Raw genomic sequence first — 22873 nt, 5'->3', positions numbered from 1 at the left:
AGAGTACCTGGGCTATGGATTTCTCTCATCCATAGTCGACAATGGCCTATGTTAACAGATCTTAACACAGACTGTAAAGTTTATTTGTTTATCCAGAAATGCCCCCTGTAAATAAGAAGTCTGACTGGGTTGAACTTTTTTAATTAACTCTTGCGGGTTCACTGCAAAGAGCTTTGTCCTGTTAGATACTTTTAATACTGACAACCTTTTCCCGTTTTAATCTTAATATCTTTTTTCCAACAACTGTACATGCTAAAAATTAGAGTGTGTTGAGGACTAAATCTACTGTACAAAAATCTCTAAAATGCATGTTAAGTCCGAAATCTCAATATATTATGCCAATTTGTTGCCACTGAAATATTCCATGAGAACATGTCATTTTCAACAAATCTTTTTAAGGAAACCTGCCTGGTTTTCTGCTATGTTGCCTGCCCACATACCTGTCTTCCCAGGCTGCTGGGGAGCCCGTAGTCCAATGTGCCACAGCCCCCAGCAATACACAGGTCCTCAGCTGCTCACCTGATGGGCTTCTGAGGAGCCAGGACTTCCCTACTGCCCAATTCCCTGGACTACCTGGCTCAGAGAGAAAGTAAGCAGCTGGGAAGCTAGCAGAAATGTTAAGAAATTTCCGCTTCAAGACTTCCAAAATGCAATTTTTCAAACATTTCCTGTCTGTGGGAAATTTTGCTTCTCATGGGATGGACTTTCTGGGTTCCCATACAGCTCTATGTTAATTACACATGATTGCTGAACATCTGACTGGTTTAGCTCCAGAATGTTTGCACAATCATGCTGGTAATTTGCAGGGATGAGCATTTGGAAAGATCACTTACTGCTCAAAATTAGACTTGCAATCTCATAAAGTAAATTGAAAGACTGCAAGAATATTTTATAATCCCTCACATTGTCACTAACACTACTTAACTCCAGTAATTACTATTTCTCTATTAACATGTAGAAATAAATCAAAGTGCATTAGTGATAATTAATAGTCCAAAAGGATCATCTTTTCAAACATCTTCATCTGATTATTGATTGAACAGAATTGTAAATAACTCTGCCATAGGAAGAGAGTAAATTCAGATACAAAGTAAGGTTTTGAGAGAGAAATGTAGAGTCTGAGATCTGTAATAAAAATTATTAGACCTGCTCAGCAAAATATTTTCAAAAGTATATAAAATAATTAACTGTGCTAGTTTCTGATGTTATGGTCTAGTGCAGGATGTAGATCCCAGATAGAAGATGCACCAGATACTGAACTACCACTACATTCAATCTTCACCAAAAGACTGAAGAAAGACCATTTAACAATTAACTTTAATGTGATTTTTAACTTTTCAAATGCAAATTTAAACTTAAAAAATAACGCTATTTCATTCAAACTGAGTAAATCTACAAAGTTAAAACCAATACCTAAGTGAAACTCATGACGGTAAGAAATCTATCAGGTTTCACATTTTAATTTAATTTTATCCATGTAATTTTACACCATGGAAAATACATATAACGACACCCACAGAGCCAGAAAAACAGAAAACTTGTGGGAGTGATGGTCCAGAGTGACATCCTGAATTTACTTTGAAATGCAGAAGAACTAATATAAAGAATAAAGGATACAATATAGAAATTGTCCTACTTTTGACATCTCAATTACATTTTTTTTTTTAAATTGGAAGCAATATCTTCTGCAAAACCTGATGAGTAAGAATACTGTTCAACTATTATTTCACTGCCTGAAGGCACCAGTCCAGTAGTTTAAGGCTTCCACAGCATATAGACTATCTTTACCCATTACAGTTGCTTACTCCAGGGCAGAACCCCTTACAGTAAGCACAAATAGTGTATCTTCTACCCACTTAAACACTGACTCATACCACTACTGTTTCCTATTTTTAAAACTGACGTTCACTAAGCTGTCTCCTGATTATTCCATCTTATTATTATTTACATATCATCAATAGCAGGCTTCACACCTTCATATCTGTCTGTAAAACAAGACCTTGTTTCTGAAGCAATTGCACTCTCCTGACAAGTACATTTTATCAAAATGAACCAACTAATACAAGCTCTTTACATCCACTCTGTATTACAGGTCTCAATTAAAAAAGGCTAATGGGGGGGAAGGGGGAATAAACAACTTCATGTGTTTTCCCTACTTGATAGTGTCCCTTAAAGAAGTTCTGTGCAGATAGCCTCAACTTCAGTTTCATTGTAGAATTTTTAAAATATAGAATGCAAAATCTAAGACTATAGTTCAAATAATACATCTGAACAACAGCTATGTAAAGAAAATATTTGCCTGTCAAAACTCCTCTTCCATATCTTTACTACAACACAAAATAGAATGCAGTGCACTGAAGGCTGAGCCATTCACCTACTTCAGTACCGTTACCTTACCTTTACATGACTGAAGTCCCCAACTTTGCTGCTTTCAGTTGGATTGATAGGTTTGCTGTCTACTCGTGGTTTGACAATCTGTCGAAAAGGACTGGAAAGTGGAAGTCCACTAATACTTATTCCATCTAGAAAAAGAAAAGGATCAGAATTTTTTATTTTGTTTCGTTTTCAAGTTCTAAGTAATATTCCAGATTGCCTAGAACTAAAATACCCCTAATACATTATCAAATGGAAAGGAAAAAATCAGGGAAAGAAGCATAGCCTCTCTCTCTCTCTAATGCAGAAAGAGTTTAAAGAAAAGATGCAGTCACGATTTTGATCCTGATCCAATACTGACTAAAGCAATAGAAAGGCCTGCCATTTACTTCAGTGGGCTTTGGACGATATTCTCTATTTAGCTAAATTAGTACATTAGAACTCAATGAAATCCACAAGAAAGGAGAACATGAAAAGGCACAAAAAAAAAAGGTTTAAAATATGTCCCCCATATTTAAGGTTAGACTGGTGCTTATTACATTAAATGAGAGATGCAAAAGATGGGATTTCTTCCCTAGCAATTATAACGAAAAAGGCAATCAACTGGTTAACTCCTGTAGAATAACTTTAATAATATGCCTGAGGAATCCCTTTTCATGTCTATTTTAATAGGGAGCATGAAATAATGGCTTGATGTTTTCTACAGATTACTGATAATGGGATGCATGAACAGCATGGGAATTTCAACATATGATCATTTATAAAGTAATGCAAATGCAAAATGGAAACCTAAGTTGTGTATTGTAATAGTCATCTCAAAATTGAATGAGAAGTACACATTTTCAGAGTCACATTCTCAACTTTATATTTTACTAGTAGCCAGTGTATATTAGTATATATGTATGTACAGTAATCAAAAGAAATGTCAACAGAACTTTGTAGTAGTCTGGAATCTTTGCATAACAAAGCATGGCAGCGTATGGTCCCGGTGTTTGCTGGCATGCAGACAACATCCATTCCTTATCTCTCTTTGTTATCCTCAGGAAAGTGATATCATTCACGGTCACCTGGTTGAAATGGAGTGATTTTATTAAGGGGACATTCAGAGGTGCCCATTCCTGCTCGGCTGAACAGAAATGTTCCCCGCTGTTAGCCACGCAGTGGGGGGGTAGGGGTGAAGTGATCATCCCAGAGAATTGGGTGTGTGGGGGGGGTAGTTGGGTTTGTGCTGCATGTTAACCCGGAAACCGCAGCCCCTCCTTTTACATTGCAAACCCATTTTAAATGGCCAACCCAACGGGTGCTTGGTATGGGAAATGAGGGCGCTGCTGTTTGAAACCATTCCCACATGTTATGAAGGTTAAAAAAAGCCAAAAGACTGTGGCTTACCATGGCTGTCTGCAAGCCGAATTCTGTTGCCTGGCACTGCGTGAGTGATCTCTCACACAAACCGGCAGGCCCTCAATATAAGAGGAAAAATGTGACCTTGTAACGAAAGCACATGTGCTGTGTAATCTAAACAGCAAAATTTAACGTGAAAGAGTGTACCCATTGTTCTCTAAAATGTGTCTTTTTTAACCACCTCTCCCTTCTCTACCAGCTGCAAATGTTTCTCCTTCGCAGAGGCTAGTGAAGATTAGAAGGAGAAAACGGCAGACTCGGGATGATCTGTTCTCGGAGTTCCAGATGTTCTCCCACGCTGACAGAGCGCAGCAGAATGTATGGAGGCAGTCAATGTCAGAGTGCAAAAAAGCACAATATGAACGACAGGAGAGGTGGTGGGCTGAAGAGGATAGGTGGCGTCAACTTGCTGACAGAAGGCAAGAGTCGATGCTCCGGCTGCTGGAGCATCAAACTGAAATGCTCCAGCGTATGGTTGAGCTGCAGGAAAGGCAGCAGGAGCAGAGAGCGCCGCTACAGCAGCCCCCACAGTAGATTTGCCCACTCCAAAGTGATTCCCGACTGATTGGTAGCTGTCTGGAGTTGCAAGCGTCCACAGGGCTATCGCCACTCGCTTCTCAACTGTGAGGGCTGCTCTCATCCTGGTATTCTGGCGCTTCAGGGCAGGGGAAAGCAAGTCACAAAGTTCCACGAAAGTGCCCTTACACATGCGAAAGTTTCGCAGTCACTGGGAATCGTCCCACACCTGCAACACGATGCGGTCCCACCATTCTGCTTGTTTCTGGGGCCCAGAATCAGCGTTCCATGCCATGAACTTCCCCCAGTAACACCATGATTTGGACATTGCTGGGGCTTGTAATTTGTGAGAGGTCTATGTCCATGTCAATTTCCTCAACACTCTCGTTGCCACTCTGCAAACGCCTCCTCGCCTGCTTTTGCTTTGGCATGTTCTGGCTCTGCATACACTCCAGGACAATGCGCATCGTGTTCATGGTGCTCATAATTGCCGCGGTGATCTGAGCGGGCTCCATGATCCCAGTGCTATGGCGTCTGGGCTGAAAAAAGGCGCAAAACTATTGTCTGACGGAGGGAGGGAGGGAGGGAGGGAGGGGCAAGTGACGACATGGCTTACAGGTACAAGGAATTAAAATCAACTAAGGTGGCTGTGCATCAGGGAGAAACACAAACAACTGTCATACATACGCATCCGAAGAAGTGGGCAGATTGAACTCACCAGTCATGCTGCACCGTCTGCTGCCAGCTTAAGATGTATTCTTAGGATTGAATAAGGACTGGGAATGGCTGAGCCATTACAAACATTGAATCTATCTCCCCTTGTAAGTATTCTCACACTTCTTATCAACCTGTCTGTACTGGGCTATCTTGATTATCACTTCAAAAGTTTTTATTCTCTTACTTAATTGGCCCCTCAGAGTTGGTAAGACAACTCCCACCTGTTCATGCTCTCTGTATGTGTGTATATGTATCTTCTCAATATATGTTCCATTCTATATGCCGCCGAAGAAGTGGGCTGTAGCCCATAAAAGCTTATGCTCTAATAAATCTGTTAGTCTCTAAGGTGCCACAAGTACTCCTGTTCTTATTACTTTAAGCCAATCTCATTATTTGGGGGGGGGGGGGGAGGAGACTGACTCATGATTTTTGGGACTAGCAAGATTGGATAATATATTTATTTGATCATTACAATCTTATTTAGTATATTTTATTTGCCCACTCTCTGCTCCTTACTTTGGTCTCTCCTTACAGGAACACAAACATAGCATTAGAATTATCATCAAATTTTCAAAACCCCCATATGTTCAAAATTAAGCAGGATCACTTCACCCAATGTTAGTGTTATGAATAATACACAATATGCACACATAACAAGTTAGACATCTCTTAAACAAAAAATAATTTGCACAACATGTGGTACATCTCTACCTCGATATAACGCGACCCGACATAACACGAATTCTGATATAACGTGGTAAAGCAGTGCTCTGGGGTATCAAAGCAAGTTCAATATAATGCAGTTTCACCTATAATGCAGTAAGATTTTTTGGCTCCCGAGGACAGTGTTATATTGCGGTAGAGGTGTGTGAGAAGGGAGGAAATTTCTTAGTACAGAAATCCTTAATGCTATAATCTCTGAAATGAAAGTTCTGTGTGTCTCTGGCTGCTGGCAATTGCAATACAGTAAAGATGCAACAACTGCAAGCACAGTACAAGACTGGATTATTTAAAGTAAAAACTAAAATAGATGCTAAAAGAAAAAGCAATAGAGATTTCTGTTTCCCAAACGCCTAAATGTGCCCAACATAATAAAAGTCTGACACAGATGGTCATTAGAAGAGCTCTGTTTAAGCTTTAAAGCATGTCCCTCTCACCAACAGAAGTTGGCTCAACAAAAGATATTACCTCACCCATCTTGTCTCCTAGACAGTCAGTAACAGGAACTCTATCACATTTTCCCATGTTTCTCACATCCATGTCTCCACAGAAGACAGACTGTTGGTATAGATATACCTTCTTTGGTGGAGGCTAATGAACCATTTCAAGCACAAATGCCTACAGTTAGTATTCGTACCACCAGCACCTGCTCAAAAAGGAATATCTTGGGGTTGCCTTGAAAATTGGGCTGCTGCCCCAAATTAGCCCATGATCAGATCAGTAGAGCTCACTCTGCCTTCCCCAGCTGAATATTAGTGAAACAACTCTATGTCTAAAAGCTGTCATTGCTCAAGTGTTGACAACAATTTTGTAATGCCTTAAAATATTCAGACTTCCCACCAGAATTCTGCTGGCGTATCTCGCCTACTGAAGCAGATTCTTTTTCTGCCCCACAAAAAAGAATAATTTTTAAAATGGAATTAACCTTTACCACCAGAGGACAGGGCACAATTCTGAACTATAGGCTTCCTTAAGACATATATGTAATCATTTGTCTATGATGAAACAGGAGGCCCTTTGTTTACATCTCTTGACACAAAGAGGGAATTGATCATCAAAAACATCTGGGTTCATGATATGTAGAATTTTGCCATCTCAATTACATTTCAAAGCCACAAACTTTTAGGGGAGGAAGAGTATGGACAACTTATAGGGATCAGTCAAACTCTCCCCCTTTGCAAAGAAGAGTTCATTGCGTAGGGAAGAAACTATGAACTGTGTGAGACAATACCTTATCATTCTGAAGGATCAGGAAGGGGTACCTATGCAACACAGCTGCTACAACTCCCTTGTACCAACTCAATGTGATGACAAACAGGGAGTCTACTTTAATCGACAGCAAGAACAAGAAACTGAAGCTATTGGTTCACAGGGAAGGACTGCAAATCGCATGTAAATGGACAAAAGTCAAATTTGGACTACAGACACAGACCACTGTCTAGACAGCCACCACCAAAAGTTCTGAAATGAAGCACAGATTGGCCCAGGCTTCCTTCGTTTGCCTAAAATTTGCTCAGGACTAAGGGCCTGGAAACAAAATGGCCAACAAATCATCCATCCTCCCTGTTGAAGGAAAAGGCTGAGGCAGGGACTGTTGAATCCTGGAAGTAAATCCCAGCTATGCAAGTGGTGTCAGTGAGAGGGCTTTGGCTGATGCTCCAGGAAAGAGGACTGCTGGAATGGGATGGGCTGGGCTTCATCTACCAAATATTGGGAAAACCATCTTTGGACATCGTCTGGCTAACCCAATAAGGAGAGCTTTAAACTAGATCTTATGGCGGATGGTGACAAAAAATCTGGCTAATGCACATCTAGGTTACAGTAATGAAGACAATGGGAAGGGACTTAATTCTGGAGATGGGACTAGAAATCACAACTGCATTAAAGAAGAAAAACTACAGGACATTCTACAGAATATCTTTGATACCTGTATACCAACACAAGTAGTATGGGAAATAAGCAGGATGAAGCAAGAGTCCACCAGACGGCACTATAGGACAGAAGGCATCAGTTTTCAGACAAATATCTCTTGGGGATAAAAAAAAAAAAACACACTTGTTGGCCTCGGTCAGTTGACTAGAGCTCTGGGGCTAAAAAACTGCTATGTAGACATTCAGGCTCAGGTTGCAGCATAAGCTCTGGGATCCTGCAAGGGTGGAGGCCATGCTGCATGGCTTTTATCACCACGTGGACATACCCTTGATGTCCATGTCAAAAAGGAAGCAAGAGAAATGTATCTCCTGAGAACTGAAAGAGTTTCTTCCTAAGTGCTTTCCAGGAACTTTATGGCAGTCCTCATTGGGACAGAACAAAAACTTTTGGACACCACTTCTATGACAGAGTCAAGATTTTTCAATTGCAATGTTGTCCATGCTAGAATAAATCCCTCACTACAACTACTCACTACTCCTGTTTATACAGTCACAGATCGTGTTCGCTTTTTTTGCTACAGCTTCACACTACGAGCTCATGTTAATTTGCTTGTCCACTATGACCCCTAAATCCTTTTCAGAATCACTGCTTCCAGAATATATTCTTCCATTCTATAGGTATGACCTATTCCTTAATTCTAGATGCACAACTCTGCATTTGGCTGTATTAAACCATTTTATTTGAATGGACCCAGTTTACCAAGTGATCGAGATCACTATAGCCCTATCCTCATAATTATTTACCATTGTATCATTCACAAATGTTATTAGCAGTGATTTTATATTTATCGCCAGATCACTAATGAAAATGTTCAATAGCACTGGGCATAGTATTGAGCCCTACAAAACCTCCTAAACACCTCTATTCAATAATGACTCCCTATTGACAACTATTTTTGAGACCTGTCAACTAGCCAGTTCTTAAGCAATTTAACAAACACTTTAATAATATTATTTAATGCTACTTTTTAATTATCTGTACAGGAACCTTTATCAACCAAAACTCTAATTCCATCAAAAAAATTGAAATCAGGTTTGTTTGACAAGATCTATTTCTTGAAAAGATCTATTTTGAACGCATACAAATGGGAGCTGAATTCTCTGATCTATTCTGTGCATGTCCACACTGAAGCTCATGGTGAGAGATTTAGGTAACTACGATAAGCAACAATTCAATAGTTTTCAGAGGTACTGTTAAAAACTGTTTAGAAAAATTCATTCCAGTATATATTTAGTAAATATTGAGTTGTCTAACAAGTAATCACTGCAGTCTTCCTCTGAAGAAAAATCATACAATCCATAAAAGCATTATCTAAAGATCTTCTCTAGCAGGAGGTTCATCACCAACACACACAAAAAAGGAATTGCAACAGCAATTTGGACTGATGTTTTAATAAAAACATCTTGTAATAAATTACATTTATTAATAGATTATTGCAACATAAGCATAGTCTATAATTTCTCCTTTTTGTGTTCTCCCCATTACAAACAGTGTGAACAGAAGCAGCTTCAGCAGTAAATGAAAAAACAGTTGAAGACACTGCTAAGGACTTGACTTTTCTTTGTTTAAAAAGATAGAAATCCTTGGATCATTAATATTAATCTTAATTTAGAAGGAAGAAAGAATGCATTTATTGTAGCTACTGAATAAAAGCCAACTAACTTTTCCAACTCTCTATAATGTATTACTTTTCCTACTCCAGTGTCTCACACCCTCGTGAAAAATGTTAACTACTTGTCACTATTAGTTTTAAAAGCTACACTAAAATTATAGTAGCATCTGGAAGTGTTGCTCTGCCTAGTTCATGTTAAACCGGTAGTTAAGCTAATAATAATACTCTGAATGTATATAGTACCTATCATCCAAAGATATCAAATTTCTATAGAAATATTGAGTCTATCACCACCCTGTTTCATAACAGAAGAGAAAGAGTTGAGACTGCTTACTCCAGGGCTTCAATTAATCCTTAATCTCCTAACAAGCACTACTGTTTCACCAAATTAACAAGGTAAAAATGCTGTTCTAAGGTTTCACTTGTACAGGTGATTATAATAGTGCCATATAGTTCAGATCAATAATCCATCCAAATCCATTATCCTGTCTCTGTTGGATGCCAGTACCAAAAGTTTTGTATGCTGCATTCTCATCCCAAAATAGATTTTTCTGGGAAGTTTTGTAAAAGAAAAATTAGAGGAATTTTAAAGTTAGTTTTTTGAAAGATTACCTAAAGTTCTCTTGTGAAATAGAATCATAAGTGCTTGGCCTTGTGCTCTGTTGATATAACCAACTCCCTGATAGGTCCTGTGGCAAGTTACAAAAAATGTAATAGAAACCATCATAATCTGACTTGATAAATAATACTACCAAGCTCTTACATAGCGCCTTCCGTCAGTAGATCTAAAAGAGCTTTACACTACTGTGACAAAGTTCCTCCTCTGCCTTGGTGGGTCCTGCGCTTATAGGCGGACTTGCTTGCCTCAGAGATTCACAGCAGCTCTCAGTCTGGCTACTTTTGCTAGTGGCTCAAACCTGCCGTCCACTCAGCTAACCTCATCACTGGCCAGCATGGGGGAAACGGAGAACAATCCCCACAGTCTCTGTGTCCCACCTAGTGGGTCGGGAACAGGCCAGATCCCTTTCCAATTTAGACCTTCCCTTCTGGTGTTTCTCACAGACCAGGTCAAACAGAGGACTGGATGAGGTGACCTATGGAGGTCCCTTCCAGTCCTACATTTCTATGATTTTATGACGTAAGGGTAAATCCTGAGCATGATGAAAAGAGTTTTGGCCATGCTACTGTTGTCAGTAGCCACAGGGGCTCCATATTAACTCCCACATATGTTGAAGATGTATCCCGAAAGGCTGCATGATACAAATTTGAAAACAGATATCAGTTCCACCCTCTGGTTTGGAAGCAAAGATCATCATATGGAGGTCACGCAGAAATGTTTGCCAAAATAAAACTTTATTCCAAGCAGAAGGAGTTTGTAACTAGGCTTGGAAGAAGTAGATTTTCATCAGTATAGGACAGGAAACGTCAATTTCACTGTACACACACACACACACACACACACCCCAATAAAAAAATATGCCCATCTATAATACATGAAATTTACATATATGCAAAGAAAGAAAAATACTGCTTCAGAACTTAGAGCTTGATTCAATGATATTTACTTTGTATATTTTGACAGGCAATGTAGATGGTTTGTGTTTTAACAGTTATAAAATTGTAACTTCTTGAATCTCAAGGTCTACTATCATTAAATAACTATTGTCTGACCCCCCATAGTGTCTGATCCCTCCTATAATTTTCCACAACTGTGAAAATTTAAAATAGATAATCTAAAATAATGCTTAAAATAAACTATCAAATTTATAAAAAATAAAAATCACATTATGCCAAGCCTATTTGTAACTTACCATCACTGAGGTCTTGCAAAAGGTTTTCTTGACAGGAGAAGTCCAGCTTCACTTTAATGTTTACATGAAATGTTGCAATCTTCCCAGGTTTTAGGGGAAACTGGGAGAGAGTGTCTTCTAGCTTCCAACTCAGGAACTCACCGTACAGCTTTTCTATATTAAAAATATATATATTATATATAAGCATATGCACAATAAGAGCAGTAAGTTTTAAATTTAAAACAAACTAGTACCTTATATGTTATATACCATGTATAGTTTATTTCTTTTCATTTTCTGTTTAAATGTGTAAAAATATTTGGTATGAAAGAATGAAAAATTAAATTAATGTTGACAGTACTGAGCAGGGCTGATGACACTGTGAAAGAAAAACATGTTTACCAAGGAAACCAAAATATAAACCTTATTGAAAAGAACAGCAATAAAAGTAATTGGATGATTGACATCAAATTACAAGAAGCATGAAATGTGCTTTTCTCTCTCTGAAGTGCAGCCTAAAAGTGAACTAAAGTAATCTTCATATAGTACTGAATCACATAGTCGCCTCAACAAGGAACTAGGACACACGCATCACTTCATCTTATCACAAAAGTATGACAAAACCAATCCCAAAGCTAAATCAGTCACTATTTCAAAGTGTCTGCAGTTTGGGGGTGAGGGGAGGGGGCATTTTGTTGGGTTTTGGTTGGATGGTGGGGTTTTGTTTGTTTGTTTTAACTGGAGGTTCTGCCCCATAACTAGAAATTAAAATAAAGAGAAAGAGGTTCATGCCACTTGCTTTAGCTGACCAATATTTAGAGCAGGGGTTCTCAACCTTTTTCCTTCTGTGCATTCTCCCCAACCGTACTATAAAAATTCCCAGCTCACCCATGCCACAACAACTGTTTTTCAATAGATTAAAAGCCAGGGCTAGTGGGTAGCAAGTAATCGCCCAGAGCCCCACACTGCAGAGGGCTGTGCGAAGCTAAGCTGCTCAGGGGCTGGATTCAGCCCAGGGTGCAGGGGCTCAGGATTCAGGTTTCTGCCCTGGACCACAGTGAGTCTAACACTGGCCCTGCTCTCTGGTTTATTTTGGTAGACCTCCTGAAACCTGCTTGCAGCCTGCCCCCCAGGGGGTCCCGGATCCCTAGTTGAGAATCGCCAATTTAGAATACTTCAGGACTAGAATATTAGGGACACTACAAGTCAGGATTAATTTACACTGGAAGATATTTGTGGGGGATTGTGCATAGCATTGTCAAACACCATGCACAGCTCTAAGCACTGTTAGTTTAATGCTTATGAAAGAGAGGAACTGACAGAAAATGATACGAAAAACTGAATATATTTCATTATGTTTACTATAAATGTGGTATTGAGATAATTTATATGAATTTATTTTACAATCTTACTAGCAACTAATTATGTTCAAGTTTGGATAATTAGCAATAAACAATACTAAGTAAATGGATTTCTAAAATAAACAAAGTACAATTCAGTTGGCAAACTACACAGCAAAGGAACTAAATATGACATATTATGCCAATTATGTGCTATGCTAAGTGAGCTCTGAAGTTTGCCAAAATACTACAGTGATGATCTTTATTTCAGTTCATCCCTATTGGTATCCTTGACATCACATTAAAAAACATGGCTGCTGTAGTGCAGATGTTCTATGCAGACGGAAGAGAGCTCTCCAGTCAGCATAATTACTGCACCTTCCCAAGTAGCAGTAGCTATGTCAGCAGGAGAGCTTCTCCCACCGACATAGCGCTGTCCACACCAGCACTTAGGTTGGTGTAACTTACATCACTCAGGGGGGTTACTTTTTCACATCCCTGAGCGACTTAAGTTATACCGAAGTAAGCGCTAGTGTGTATAAGTCCTGACACAAAGAAATTGATCTGGATGAATGGGTTTCCATACGGGAAAGAATGTACATCTTCAATTTATGTAAATCAAAGAAAATTTTTATCCATTACTGTATAGATGGCCTTTGACTCCAGTGAAGATCCACCACAGTTTTGCTCCTGGGGAGGCACCTTGTTTGAGGGGTTGTGGGGAAAGAACATACACATATGGCAGTTGTGTCCAGGAATTAGATAGTTTGGGGAGGAAATAATTAAACAGATTCATCTTATAACAAAATACCAGCTTCCCAGAAATCCCCAACCTGCTTACTTAATGCTCCAGTAAAGGATGTACATTTTAAACAGAAAGAATTTATTTCCTTTGTAGCAGAAAAATGTGACTTCACTTACGGAACTGTGGGCTAGTAAAACATGGACTGTCTTTGTAATAGAAAAGATGTCATACCAAGTACATACACAATAGAAGCGCCAAAAAGAGGATTGGTATTTAGAAATTTGGCCACCCTTTTTAGTGTACTATAAGGAGGAGAGCTTCTTATCCAGCAAACCAGGTTCTTTGAATATTAACCTGATCCTGCATAAGTAGTAAGTAACATTTTATTGTAACTTTGCCTTAATAAAAAGTTTCAATACTACACCAAAGGATATCAAGGTCAAGGAAAGTGTGGGCCCCTTACTGAATGGGGGAGGCAACCTAGTGACAGAGGATGTGGAAAAAGCTAATATCCTCATGCTTTTTTTGCCTCTGTCTTCACGAACAAGGTCAGCTCCCAGACAACTGCACTGGGCAGCACAGTATGGGGAGGAGGTGACCAGCCCCCTGTGGAGAAAGAAGTGGTTCAGGACTATTTAGAAAAGCTGGATGAAGACAAGACCATGAAGCCGGATGCACTGCATCAGAAGGTGCTAAAGGAGTTGGCGGATGTGATTGCAGAGCCATTGGCCATTATCTTTGAAAACTCATAGTGATCGGGGAACGTCCCAGATGACTGGAAAAAGGCTAAAGAGAAGAATGAGGGGGGGATTTGATAGCTGCTTTCAACTACCTGAAAGGGGGTTCCAAAGAGGATGGATCTAGACTGTTCTCAGTGGTACCAGATGACAGAACAAGGAGTAATGGTCTCAAGTTTCAGTGGTGGAGGTTTAGGTTGGATATTAGGAAAAACTTTTTCACTAGGAGGGTGATGAAGCACTGGAATGGGTTACTAAGGGTGGTAGCGGAATCTCCTTCCTTAGAGGTTTTTAAGGTCAGGCTTGACAAAGCCGTGGCTGGGATGATTTAGTTGGGGATTGGTCCTGCTTTGAGCAGGGGGTTGGACTAGATGACCTTCTGAGGTCCCTTCCAACCATGATATTCTATGATATTAAGTACCTGTTATAAAAACAATTAGTGATATTATATAACTAGCTAAATATAATAAAAAAGAAAACATTTTCTTCAGCAATTATTAATGTATAAATGTTAAGTATTAAAAATGCTACAGTAATATGCAGATGGTGATCTCTAGTGATTAACTTTCTCTCTTCTGATGTAATATTCAGAAACTGAACTGCAACACTGATCTCAGCTCAACTCCTAATTCTCCCACTGCCTCCTCATGTGACCTTGGCCAAACTATTTAGGGCTTATCTATACTGAAACAGTGTGCAGCAAGCCCGGATGTGAATGTATAGCAGTAGAAAATATATAGACACTAGCCAGCCACGCAGTAAACCTCTATGTGGACCTGGCTACAATGCACAAAGTTTATGGTGAATTTTTGACACTGCCATTTCAAATAGCAAGCAATATGTTAAACTGCACTATTGTTTGGTAGCAGGGTCCACATGGAAACTTACGTATTGGAGTATAAGCTTTCGTCTGACAAAGTGGGTATTCGGCCACGACAGCTTATGCTCCAATAAGTCTGTTAGTCTATAAGGTGCCATAGGACTCTGTCACTTTTTACAGATCCAGACCAACACGGCTACCCCTCTGATACATGGAAACTTAGTGCATGGCAAGCCAGGGTGTGATGTATAGTATACTAGCCTGCTGTGCACTAAGTCTTCATGTAGACATACCGTTAATCTTTCAGTGCCTCAGTTCCCCATCCATATATTCATTAATGTTTACAAGATGCACAGAAACTACAGCGATGAGTACCACAAAAAAGCATACAACTACATAAAACAAACACTGATAGTTTGACTGGGAGCATCTTAAGGAAAAAGTTGCTTATTCATAATAGCACATACTATAGCTACTGTACACTGAAAAATCAGTGGTCACCAACTGGTCGATTGCGCTTGACTGGTCGATCCTAGAGGATTTCCCAGTCGATCATGATCTCTGGCAGTGTAGCGTGGCTGCCGCTAAGGCAGGCTCCCTGCCTACCCCGGTCCCACGCCACTCCCGGAAGCTGCCAGCGAGGCCTCGCGGTCGGGCAGGGATCTCCCTCCGCGCGCTTCTCCTGCCTGCAAGCATCGTCCCCTGCAGCTCCCATTGGCCAGGAGAGCTGTGGGGGCGGTGCCTGCAGAGAGGGGCAGCGCGCGGAGACACGTGTTGTCCCCCAGGGGCCGCAGGTGCACGTTGGCCCCTTCCAGGAGTGGTGTGGGGGCAGGGTAGGCAGGAAGCCTGCCTTAGCCTCGTTGTGCCTGCTGTCAACCAGAAGCCGTTGGAGATAAGTGCTGCCTGGTGGGAGGCTACATCCCAACCCCCTCTTGCACCCAAAGCCCACCCTGAGCCGCCTCCCAGAGCCAACATCTCAAACCCCCTCCTGCACTTCAACCTCTAGCCCTAAGCCCCCTCCTAGAGCTAGCACCCCATACCCCTCCTGCACCCCAATACTCTGCCCGAGCCCAGAGCCCCCTCCTGCACCCAAACTTCCTCCTAGAGCTTGCACCCCTCACCCTCTCCTGCACCCCAACACCCTGCCCCAGGCTCAGCCCAGAGCCCCTACTCCCTCCCAAACCCGTACCCGGTGAAAGTGAGTGAGGGTGGGGGAGAGCGAGTGACGGAGAGAGGCGGGAATAGAGTGAGCGGGGCCTTGGGGAAGAGGCGGGGTAGATCCTGGGTTGCCCTTAGATTCAAAAAGTGATCTTGGGCGTAAAATAAAAGTTGGAGACCACTGCTGTAAATGATTCCTCACAAGGGGTCAGTTCATCATACATTTAATACTGCTTTGCACAGTACAGGGACCACAGAAAATTATGGGTCTTTGCTTTACAGCACACCAGACAGAAAAAGGACAGTCTGGTGACCTTCAGAGTACTGGGTAAAGCCCAGCTTCTCTCAAGTTTTTCTATGTGGAGGAGGGCAGGAGCTTTAATAGATTAATTCTAGGATTAAGGATCTCCCTTTCAAAGTAATTAATTTTGTGTTGTTCTTAAAAATTTTGACATTCACCCAGATACAACTGTGATCAATAAACTGAAAAATAAAATAATTCCTCCCCATTCATTTCTGTCTGATAAGCTACAATTCATTCCTCTCTTTTGTAGATATGTCCACCCTCCTGTCTTACCACTTCCCACAGCAGCACAGTACCATGGTTTGGAAGGGGAAAAGGAGTGAGGTATTACAAGGGAAAATTCCCTCCTAGTAATTTTGATTAAATTTGATCAAAGTTATCGCCTCCTCTTATGAGTTCATTTGTGATATCATCACAATCCTGGTTTTCTATTGTTCTTTAGGGACAACAGCCAAAGTTTCAGACTCATATGAATGAATGGCCCAGACAGAAGCAGAGCAATTTTCAGTAGCCCGGATGAATGTTGATGTGAAAGTATACATCTTTCATGTCAAAGCTGCGAACCAGACTCCCTAGTGAAGGGAGGGAATAATAGATGCCAGCATCACCATATGGAACTTGGATTTTCTGAAAAAAGTGTTGAGGAGGCAGAGACGACTATAAGGTGGCACCCTCTGGGCTTTTTCAGGATGAGAAAGTATGGGGAGTAAAATCTTCTGCCCAAGAAGGACCTGGGTACCTGCTCCATGATGCCCATCAATACAAGGGTGACCACTTCTTGTAAGAGGCAGTGATGGGAAGGACCCCCGGCAAGTGTCTGAGGGGGGCTCTTTGTGTGGGAGACAAGGAATTCAATAGAGTATCTGTGGTGCACCCAACCATCCATGGCAATCTTGCCACAATTGTGGGCAAAGAGGACAAGACAACCCCGAAAGATGACTTGGAGGGGAGGGGGGCAGAGGTGGTGACAGGGAGGGTTCAGAGCACTTGACTTGTGAGTCAAAAGTGAGCCTTGGGATGTTGGTGGGTCAGGATGCAGGAGATGTTCGTGGCAGGGGACGCAGCCTGGGGGCACTGTGGGTGGTGCCACTTCTGCAGGAATTCTTGTTGCCAGTGATAGTAGGGTGAATAGCGTGCATACTGCTAGGGATGGAAGGGATGTCGCTGCTGTTTGTGATGGGGTGTAGATCCCAAGGAACCAGAGTGTCTCCCTCAAGTCGTGAAGGGACTCATCTGCCTTGGCAGAGAAGCGCATCTCCTTGTCGAAGGGAAGGTCCTGTATAGTGGTCTTGACCTCCCAAGGGAAGTCGTTGGATTGTAGCCAAGAGTTGCGGCACATGACCACACACGGTGAGGCAATGGGAGTATGTACCCATCGGCCACTAGGCAGCCCTCTTCCACGAGGGTGAGGAAGCACCGTCTCTTGTCCAATCAAGATTAATTAAGTACACTATACTAACAACTATTTACAGCTAACTGAAGAAAAACAACAAAGAAGAACTATATACAAATGGATGAAAATACTCTTGCAGTCGAACTACGATCATGAAAAACCTATGATCATGAAGGAACAGAGATTCCGACTCTGACCATGCAGCCTTAAGAGGGAACTGAAGAGGCATTGATCCACACAACCTAATATAACCTCGTCTGAGACACGAGGCAAAACACCTCACACACGCAGGTCGCACACACAGGTCAGCTACAAAAAAATCATCTGGCTCCAGCACATTGCATGCAGGCGCACCAGAGTTTTCAATACATATAGGGACCACCTCTCGAAGAGGAAAGGCTACTTACGTAGCAATTGTAGCTATGACTAGACTCAGTACAAATCCACATACTGTCCTTACTCATTTATTCAGAGTCTTATCTCAGATTTTGCTTGTGTGTGTGGCTAGACCACATAATGGGACAGGACTAACATCACCATGAAACGTCAACTACAATAGTAAAATGAAACCACCACTAATATTAAGCACTTATCTACCAAGAAGAAAAAGATAGAGGGTTCCAAGTACTCTTTTGACAGTGGTCACAAGAAACAGAAGGGGGGTCAATGCAATGGCTCCTCATGAACCTGAGGGAACAAGTGTGCAGTTACAACAGCCAAAGGGTTCCAATCTCTGTTCTGAAAGAGTAGAACAGCTACACTGACAATATTCTGTTTTATACTTGTTCTCAGCTGAAAATTAATTTGCATCTTGTATTTCACTGTCAATTTATTAAGGCTGACATCTCATAGCTACTGTAGAATATAATTGACAGGAATTATCTTGTGTGTGTTTTAGAAGCAGATGGTTTGTTTGAAGAAATCTAATTCCAATGTGCAATGTATTACATCTAGGGATGAGAATATAATAAGAATGCCTGTTTTAATTTTTCTCCCCTAAATGTATTTACTTGATAATGGCTATAGTGTAGGACTGCTTTTCATATTAGACAAGCAAGGTGGGTGAGATAATATTGGACCAACTTCTGTTGGCGAGAGAGACAAGCTTTCAAGCTTACACAGAGCTCTTCTTCAGGTCTGGGAAATATACTCAAGAGTGTCACAGATAAATACAGCGTGGAACAGATTTGTTAAGCATAAGTAGTTAATACATATGTCAAGGAACTATTCAAGGTGAAGTGTCCCGTTAACACCTCTCCAGTCATAGGGAGAAAGGGGAAAAAAGACTAGGTGGGGTGTTAAGTGAGTTATACATTTTTGTAATAACCCATAAGTCTAGTATCTCTATTCAGTCCATGAGTATTAGTATCTAGAAAAGTTATTAAATTAGGCTCCCAGGCTTGTTTTTTGAAGGTGTTATGCAGGTTTCCTTTGAGGATGAGGACTAAGAGGTCAGATCCATATTGATTCTAGTATGGGGGTGGTAGGTGACCACTAGCAGTGTGTTTATTGAAGGGTTTTATTTCAGTATTGAAGCAGGTTCTCTCAGGATATTTAGGTGGCCTGTTACAAGATGTGACCTATTTCCCTGATGGAGTGTCATTGTTTGGTGAAGGCTATTTTAAGTGTTTTAAAGGTGTATATCCTGGACTTTCTCCTCGGCACATATTCTGTGGTATCAGAGTGCCTGGCTGTAGATCACAGATTTCTTTGTAGGTTTGGGGTGATTACTGGATCTGTGATGATTCATGGGTTCAGCCACCTGAGGACAGCCATCCAACACAAAAGCAAACCACAAAAAATGCAGAACCAACTACAACAACTCCACAGACAGTTTCTAAGCTTATGTTTAAGTTTAAAAGCCTCATGATTTCAAATGGACAATATTTAACTCTGCAAATCCAGGTTTACATGGAAAAATTGGAAGGTGCAACCCTTCCAGGATTCAGTAATTACAGTTTATTTTGCATTTCCCTTCCTTATCTTAAGTTTATTCTAAAAGTTGTCAAGAATCAGAATTATGCTCATCTATGAACAAGAATTTAAATTTACAAGTTACATTTAAAATTAATGCAAAAATTAAAAACTAGCATTAAGAATCAGTCTGAGAAATGCTACATACCTTACAAGGTTAGAGAATCAATAGCTTCATTCAAGATCTTTGGTTAAAAATGATTTCCATCTGAAAATCTAGAAAGGGGAATGGGCTTCAAAGCCCAAGCTCAAGCCTGAGATTCAACTTCATAGCACTGCCTAGACAGCTATTTTTACAAAATTAATGGGAGCCCAGCTACCTCCAAGTTTGTCAATTCAGCTGTGCAGCTTCGCTAAATAATGCTGTGTAGAAATACCCTTAAAAAGACTAAAGAGCGTATATAGTAAAACTCTTGCCACAACCACTGCATCCCGAATAATAACTTCCTAGCTAGATTTTTCTGATATTGTTTGACTTAATTTATTTGTACAATGTTGCACTAAAAAATGCAAAAAATTAATTTAACATCTGTGCTCCAAATACATTGTCTCTGAAGAGCTGTGCAAGACCTATACACTGGTAAACTGTGCTACAACCCATTTCAAAGCTGACATTCAGGGAGCATGTACATGTCTGTCTGTCCCAGTATTCTAGAACCAAGAGCATAAAAAGTCTCCAATCCCTAGCTGTCCCTCCATTACACTATCTCCGGGTGCATCCCCCCTTAAGTCTCCAAAGTGGAAGCAAGGACTGGTATTTATCTACAGAGTCAAAATATTTAGTAATCAGGACTTATTTTGGTAAGTAACCTTTTTCTCCTTTATGACATTGTGTCCACAAATCACCACTGAGAGAGACTAGCTAGCAGTGACAACATTAAGGGGGAGGGCTAATCAGTGCTGTTAATTGAAAAGGGACTGAAGGATCCAGTCTGATCTGGACTCACATTGACTAAATGTTTTGGAAAGGTATGACAAAGGATCTAACTGCAGTTCTCCACAGTTGGCACACTGAACAGGTTGATACTCAAAACACTACTTACCAAGCCATCCAATAGAAAGTTTAAGTCCTTCTGGTATGGGAACTTCAGAAAGCACATAGCCTGCATATATACAAAACCTGATCTGTTTCAATAGTCTCTGGACTGAAGGGTACTCAATTACCTTAAGTTAATTTTTCCTTTCTAAAAATCAAAAGGAAGTAGTAAATAAGAGAAAGAGGAGATCAAGCCTTTTTTCTTCCAAAGGGGGTGGGGAATATTCTGTAAAATGTGATGATCTACCTGTTTGAAATCTACCCCATTAATCCATAATAAATCTGGATACAAGATTTACTATAATGCTCCAAATCTCATTGCTTCTAAAAATATCTTAAGCAGATGTGGCTTTTAATCTCTCATCTAGTGAGCGTTCTGGTTGGTCTTCTTACAATAGATTTTTCCTTTCTTAAAAAAAGACATTAAGACACAAAAGGACTGGTGTTTGCTGGGGGAAATCTCCAATAAACTCCTCTTAACTGTTGGTCCAGCTCTTAGCAGATGCAGTTTCCCAAAATCATACTGTAGGGGAGGCAACAACACAGTGGGGTTGCTCATGTCCATTCCATGCTAGGTGACTCACAAGCAGTACCTTTGGAGGTGGGTTCTGAGTTTATGGACGTGCTAACTGCAATACCACTCTTCCATGGACCTATTGGGTGATAGCATAGTGGGACAGTAAGGTATGAATCGATGACCACGTTGCAGCTCTGCAGATTTCCTGGATTGGTACTTGTGCAAGGAATGCTGCTGACGAGCTATGAGCTCTTATGGAATATGTGGTTACAATGGCTGGAGGCAGAACCTTTGCCTATTCGTAACAAGGCAGGACACGGGCGGTTATTCAGGACAAGATTCTTTGGGATGATACTGGCAGCCCTCTCATTCTTTCCACTATTGCTACAACGAGTTGCATAGACTTGCGGAAGGGCTTAGTCCTCTCAATAGAGAGGTCTAGGGCTCGCCTAACATGTAACGTATGGAGCAGACGCTCCTTGGCAGTCTTGTGAGTTTCGGAAAAGACCAGAAGAAAAATGTCCTGGTTGTTGTGGAATTGCGACACCACCTTTGGTAGGAAGGCCAGATGGGGTTGCAGCTGGATCTTGTCCTTGAAGAATACCGTATAAGAGGGTTCTGATGTCAGGGTTTTGATCCTTGGAGACCCTTCTGGCCGAGGTGATCGCCACTAGCAAGGCGAACTTCCAAGACAGAAGCAGAGTGGAACAAGATGCTAACGGCTCAACAGGGGGCCTTGTGAGCATTGACAGGACAAGGTTTAAGTCCCATGGGGGAATTGGGTCATGAACCTGAGTGTAGACTCTTTCCAGACTCTTGAAAAATATGACCATCGTCTCATGGGAAAATACTGATTTGCCCTCCACTGGATGGCCAAGATGGCTGCCACGTGCACCTTAAAAGAGGTGGAGCAGATCATCCAATATAGACTATAGAGAAGACCAGGATGGAGAAAGATTCCACTCGGAGGCCTAACTAGTGAAGGCTTTCCTGGTGGTAGGCTCTCTCCTACCTAACAAGACTTGCTGAGCCTGTTCTGAGCAGGCCTGCTCTTCAGAGTTCAGTCACGCAGCAACTATGCTGTCAAGTGCAGGGAGGTTCAGTTCTGGTGAAGCAACTGATTGTGGTCTTGTGAAATCAAGTCCAGATGGGGTGGGAGCACTAGTGGAGCTGCCACTGAGCGCTTCTCCCACCAAACATAGTTAATCCACTTCCCTGTGAGGCAGTAGCTAAGATGATAGGAGCGATCTCGCCCACTGAGTTAAAAGAGTCATCATTAAAACACTACAGCAGCGTTTATGCCGCATTTTAAGTGTAGATGTGCCCACAGAAGTGCTGACAGGATATGCAGGTGAATAAACACCACACGGGATGGACTTAAGTAGCAGGGCACAATATATACCCTCCTCCAACTGTCAAATATCAAAAAACAGAGGGGTAGCCGTGTTAGTCTGTATCCACAAAAACAACTAGGAGTCCGGTGGCACCTTACAGACTAACAAATTTATTTGGGCATAAGCTTTGGTAGGTAAAAAACCCACTTTACCCACAAAAGCTTATGCCCAAATAAATTTGTTAGTCTTTAAGGTGCTACCGGACTCCTCGTTTTTGTTTTCACGTATCAGGTATTTAACTGGGCCCAGTGCAGGATTACAGGGCTCTCGCCATATAATCAGTAACCCAGGGTGGACCTGCCTTAGACCCAGCCCTAAGACTCAGCTCACTTTTGAATACCTTCTACTTCTCCTGGCACAGGCCAAGTGGAGAGGTAGAAGCTCCAAGGTGCTA

General features: G+C 41.2%; 1 protein-coding gene across 3 annotated transcripts in view; it reads right to left on the bottom strand.

Annotated features, from left to right (window-relative positions):
- Positions 1-22873, bottom strand: part of TRAPPC9 (trafficking protein particle complex subunit 9) — an 831895-nt gene that overhangs the window by 657002 nt on the left and 152020 nt on the right. For all 3 annotated transcript variants that reach the window (XM_054018404.1, XM_054018403.1, XM_054018405.1), the window contains exons 16-17: positions 11083-11235; positions 2398-2522 (exon numbers count right to left, since the gene is read on the bottom strand). In XM_054018404.1, the coding sequence (XP_053874379.1) occupies positions 2398-2522; positions 11083-11235 (278 nt within the window). The remainder of the gene's footprint in view (positions 1-2397; positions 2523-11082; positions 11236-22873) is intronic.

This window comes from Malaclemys terrapin, chromosome 2 (genome assembly GCF_027887155.1).
Source record: "Malaclemys terrapin pileata isolate rMalTer1 chromosome 2, rMalTer1.hap1, whole genome shotgun sequence".
Classification (NCBI taxonomy): domain Eukaryota; kingdom Metazoa; phylum Chordata; order Testudines; family Emydidae; genus Malaclemys; species Malaclemys terrapin.
Note: the sequence above shows the minus strand (reverse complement) of the source record. Positions and strands in the feature narration are given on the sequence as shown.